This window comes from Antrostomus carolinensis, unplaced genomic scaffold (assembly GCF_000700745.2).
Source record: "Antrostomus carolinensis isolate BGI_N321 unplaced genomic scaffold, ASM70074v2 scaffold37355, whole genome shotgun sequence".
NCBI lineage: Eukaryota > Metazoa > Chordata > Aves > Caprimulgiformes > Caprimulgidae > Antrostomus > Antrostomus carolinensis.
In genome coordinates this window covers 4,479-8,860 of record NW_010319074.1, presented here as the reverse complement: position 1 = coordinate 8,860, position 4,382 = coordinate 4,479, and the positions used below count along the sequence as shown (strand labels likewise).

At 60.2% G+C, this 4,382-nt stretch overlaps 1 protein-coding gene across 1 annotated transcript in view; it reads left to right on the top strand.

Moving 5' to 3' along the window:
* Positions 1 to 4,382, top strand: part of LOC104525874 (protein KIAA0100-like) — a gene marked incomplete at its 3' end in the record, with an annotated part of 8,997 nt that overhangs the window by 141 nt on the left and 4,474 nt on the right. The window contains 14 exon segments of the mRNA XM_029085234.1: positions 1 to 24; positions 242 to 288; positions 548 to 710; positions 790 to 908; positions 1,245 to 1,344; positions 1,553 to 1,751; positions 1,915 to 2,038; positions 2,396 to 2,520; positions 2,606 to 2,673; positions 2,769 to 2,917; positions 3,171 to 3,289; positions 3,534 to 3,697; positions 3,803 to 4,067; positions 4,187 to 4,382. The exon segment at positions 1 to 24 is cut by the window's left edge and continues 141 nt beyond it; the exon segment at positions 4,187 to 4,382 is cut by the window's right edge and continues 8 nt beyond it. Coding sequence (XP_028941067.1) covers positions 805 to 908; positions 1,245 to 1,344; positions 1,553 to 1,751; positions 1,915 to 2,038; positions 2,396 to 2,520; positions 2,606 to 2,673; positions 2,769 to 2,917; positions 3,171 to 3,289; positions 3,534 to 3,697; positions 3,803 to 4,067; positions 4,187 to 4,382 — 1,613 coding nt within the window.

Here is a 4,382-nt window from a genome sequence, read left to right as displayed (position 1 = left end):
TGGCAGAGGAGGACAGGCAGGGTGGCTGCTGTCACTTCCAGGCTGGCAACAAACCCCTGCAGCCAAATGCCTGTCACACAGCCCTGTAGCTGGTGCCAGGCCATTCCTCCCATGACCCCAAAATTGGGGCTTTTGGCTGCTCCCTGCATGATTCCAGACATTGGGAGTGGGAACATGGGGATGAGCATCAGAAGGCAGAACCAGGTTGTTTCTTCTCTGACCTACCTGTGCGTCCTTGCAGGAGATTGACAACGTCTGGATCTCCAGTAAACTGAGCCGGGAGCTGCCGTATGTACCCTGCCCCAGCTCCCTCCCTGCTCTCTTGGGGGTCTGGCTCCTCCCTGGCCCTGCTGACCTTTCTGCAGTCCCTGTTTCCCCATGGTCTGCTCTGTGTGGGAGTGAATCACTCTCCTTTGAGGTGGCAGCATCTTGTGGATGCCCTTGTGCTGATCCTGCATGTCCCTAGGGTGGGGGGCATCCCTGGTGATGGGGCTGGGTTTGCCATGTGTGAGCTCTTGTAAGAGTTTCCTGTGTTGTTCTCCTGCAGGCGCTACTTTGAGCTATGTTTTGGTGAGGTGCGAATCCGCACGGATCTCCAGAAAGGACTTGGGTTCCAGCCATCCGTCCCAGAGGCTCCCAGAGAAGCTGATGGAAATGAAAGCAGAGCAGACCTGGCTCTTAAACCCTCCTTGCTGAGGCTCCTTAGCCAGGTGAGGCACTGGCTGGCTGAGAGGCTGTTGTGGGCTGCACTGCTGTCAGACATCCCTCACAGTAGCAATTTTCCCCCAGCTCTTTTCCATCCACATGGACTCCATCAACATCATGGTTCTGCACGTGGCCACCTCAGAATCTCTCTGGCACATCCAGGCCAGCAAGACACGTCTCCTCCTGAACGGCGACGGGAAGAGGTAACACTGTGCTCGTGCTCTGTTCTGCTTCCCCAGCCTGACCCCAGGTCCCAGGGGACAAGGAGGCTGCTGTGACCCCAACCTGGTGTCTCACCTTCCTCCGTCCCATTCAGCAGCATCCCATGTCACCTGTGATGTGACACATTAACCTTCCCCAAGGCTGGCCTGGTCTCTTGTCGCTCCAGGGGAAGCTCACGTTGTGTGTTCCCCAAATTATGAGTCGCTGCACTGTGCATGGAGTTAGGGTGTGCTCAGCTTTTGGGAGGACTTGGAGCAGGGACTTGGGGTCCCTGTGTCCCCCAGAAAAGAGAGGGCAGGGGCTTGGTTTGGAGGCAGCAGGGCCCACATCTTCCATCTGTTCTCTGCTCTCCTCAGCCTGACCTGCGTGGTGAGCCTGACAAAGGTGAACAGCAAAGTCCTCCGCAGCAGCCAGCTGGTGAGTGCTGGGGAAGGGAGAAATTCAACGCTTCGAGCTCTCTGGGACACCCTGGGGACTTGTTCCAGCCTGTCCCCAAGGTTGGGCTGTGCTGCGAGGCTCCTGCAAGGCTCTGAGCTCCGTGCTGTGCACAGTGCTTCACCTGCAGTGTCCACCAGCAGGGAGGTGGGTGACTCCTTGTGCTCTCCTTGCCCGTGTCCCCATACAGGATGACACCTGCCTGGCAGAGCTGGCCCTGGCACTCTCCCTCTCACTGGAGATCAGCAGCAAACGGCGGCTGGTGGGCGTCAAGCTGCGCATCCAGACCCTGCAGGCAGAGCTGCATGAAGGACTCTTCTGCAGCCCACTGCTGCACCGTGTCACTGCCCGGACCCAGCGCAGCAGCACAGGGGAACAGCCCAGCACAGGTCAGGGAGGGGGACAGGGACAAGCTGTGGGCAGGGCAGGGGCTGGCAGCGCCTATTCTTGCACTGGAGCCCGAAGGGCTGGGCTGTCCCATCGCTCCTTCCCACTGCAGGGTGTGAGGGTTTGGGCAAGAGCCTTCCAGTGACTCTGTGTGTCCCTCTCCAGGTCTGGGGGAGCCCCCGAAGTCCCCGTCTCTGCTGAGCAGGGACACGCTGCAGCTCATCCCCAGGAGGGTGGAGGTGAAGCTGGAGAACACCAGTGTGGTGCTGTCTATGAACAGCCAGAAGAGGTAAGGAAGCAGGTGGAGGGGGAGGCTGTCCTAGCCCTGGTCAGTGATGGGGACAGGGACTTGGGGACAACTGTGCTTGTCCCCTGCTTTGCCAGGAGTCCCAGATCCCACCCCAGTGGGAAGGACTGAGCTCTGCCTGCAGCTGGGCTCTTGGGGAAGGCACGTGAGCTGGTTCTCCAGTAGGACAGCCTGGTGGGATCCTCTGCTGATGGCATGAGAGCGCTGGACTGGGCTGCAGCTGGGTGCTGGCTGGTATCTGCCCATGCCAGTGTGCCAGTCAGCTGGGGATGCGGGATGGGGAGCTGGAGGACGTGACAGTGCCGTTCCCTTCAGGCAGTGAGTCCTTGCTTCTCACAGGCACCTCGCCTGGAGCCTGAAGCTGCTGCAGTTTCTATATCAGCGTGAAGAGGAGCAGATCCCACTGCGCAACTTCACACCCACCTCAGATCTGGACCAAATGAGTGTAGATCTCCAGCTGGAGGGTAAGTAGCCAGGAGGGTGCCCATGGGACAGTGCTGCTGTCACTGCCCTCCCTCACCCCTCACTTCTGCTCCTTTCTCTCCCCAGATGGCCTTCTCCTGTCCCAGAGCCGCCAGCGCATCGTGTGCCTCAACTCCCTGAAGACCAGCCTGCAGGTGAGCGAGCGCTGGGCACACTCCTGTCCCCCAGGGGTGGCTGGTTCTGCTCCTGGCACAATTTTTTTTGCCACCTGGCCCTCTCCCTGCTCTAGGTCACAGCCATTGACCTCTCAGCTGCTGTTCTGCTCAATACCTGCATCATCCACTACCGCCACCAAGAGTTTTCCCACTGGCTGAGCCTCTTGGCACAGGAATACAGGTGCCAGGCGGTGCCTGTCCCCAGCCAAGGGCACAAGGGAAGGTAAACCTTGGCCTCAGCACAGCTGCTGGTGTCACAGCTTGTTTCTTCTTGCCTGCCGTGCTCTGACAGGGTCCCCAGCCACCCAGCACCTTCTCTGCCCTGTGCATGGCCTGTGGGATGAGGAGGCTGGTACGGAGCGTGGCAGGCGGTCAGGGGCCTCCTGGGGAGAGGACATTCCTCTGGGCCTCCTCCCTGCCAGGCTCTGTGGCACACAGCACCCTGGTAACAGCCTATCCTTGCTTGTCCTGTGCAGGAACTATCCCCAGATCATAGCACCCATCATCCTGTGTGCCTCGTTGTCCAATGTCAATGTGTCAGTGCAGCTGGGGGACACACCACCCTTCGCCTTGGGCTTCAATTCCATCTCTGCAGGTACAGGCTGGCACCTGCCACCAAGTGTGGCTGCTGGGGCCCTTCTTAGGGGTCAGTGGCTCTGCCAGAGAGGCACTGGGATGGGAATGGGGGTCGCTGTGCCACCTCTGTGCTTGCCCATGTCTGTGTCTGGCCAGGGACTGTGGACACCCGCCTGGTTGTGTCTGGGTTGTCCCTGTTCAGGGGCAGCTGAGCAGGCAGCAGCGAGCCCTGCCTGTGCTTACCCCCTCCTCTCTGCCCGCAGACTACCAGCACCTGCGGCCACAGAGCGTGCACCAGCGCGCGGTGCTGGCCGTGGACCACCTCTGCTGGCGTGTGGGCAACGACTCGCACATCCAGCGTGCCCCACACCCCCCCAACATGCACGTGTGGGGAGAAGCCCTCATCCTCGACTCCTTCAACCTGCAGGTGAGGGGTGAGCTGAAGGGGCGAAGGGTGGCTCTCAGAGCTGGGAATGGGGACACACGGTGGCATGGGGACATCCTGAGAGTGATCATCCTGTTTGTCCTGCAGGGCAGCTACAACCAGCCCCTGGGCATGTCCAGCGCCCAGTCGGACACACTCTTCCTGGACTGCACCATCCGGGGATTGCAAGTGGAGTCGTCGGACACCTGCACCGAGTGCCTGGCCAGGGTCCTACCCCTGTTCTGCCCACAGCCCAGTGGAGCTGAGCTTGCCAAGCAGCCACCCTCTGCATCAGCTGAGCCCTGGGGACTGCTCTGGAAGGTGGATCTGAAGGTGGAAGATGTGAACCTTTTCACACTCTCAGCCCTGGTGGGTAAGTAGCATCCAGGCTGATCCAGGTGGCTGTCCTGGAGCACCCCCATGGTCAGAGGAACCTGGCATGTCATTATGTGCCTCCTCCATGCCTCCAGCACTGATGTCCTTTCTCTCTAGGCGCCCTGGAGCTGCGGCTGGACACACTGACCGTCCTGGGGAGTGCCGAGAGCTGCACAGTCAGTGTCCAGGGTATGGTGTTGGCCTTGGTGAAGAGCATCACAGAGAAGATGCAGCCGTGCTGCAAAGCTCCTGCCATCCCCAACCCAGTGGCCAACCTCTCCATGCTCTCTGTCACCTACCACAGCAGCATCCG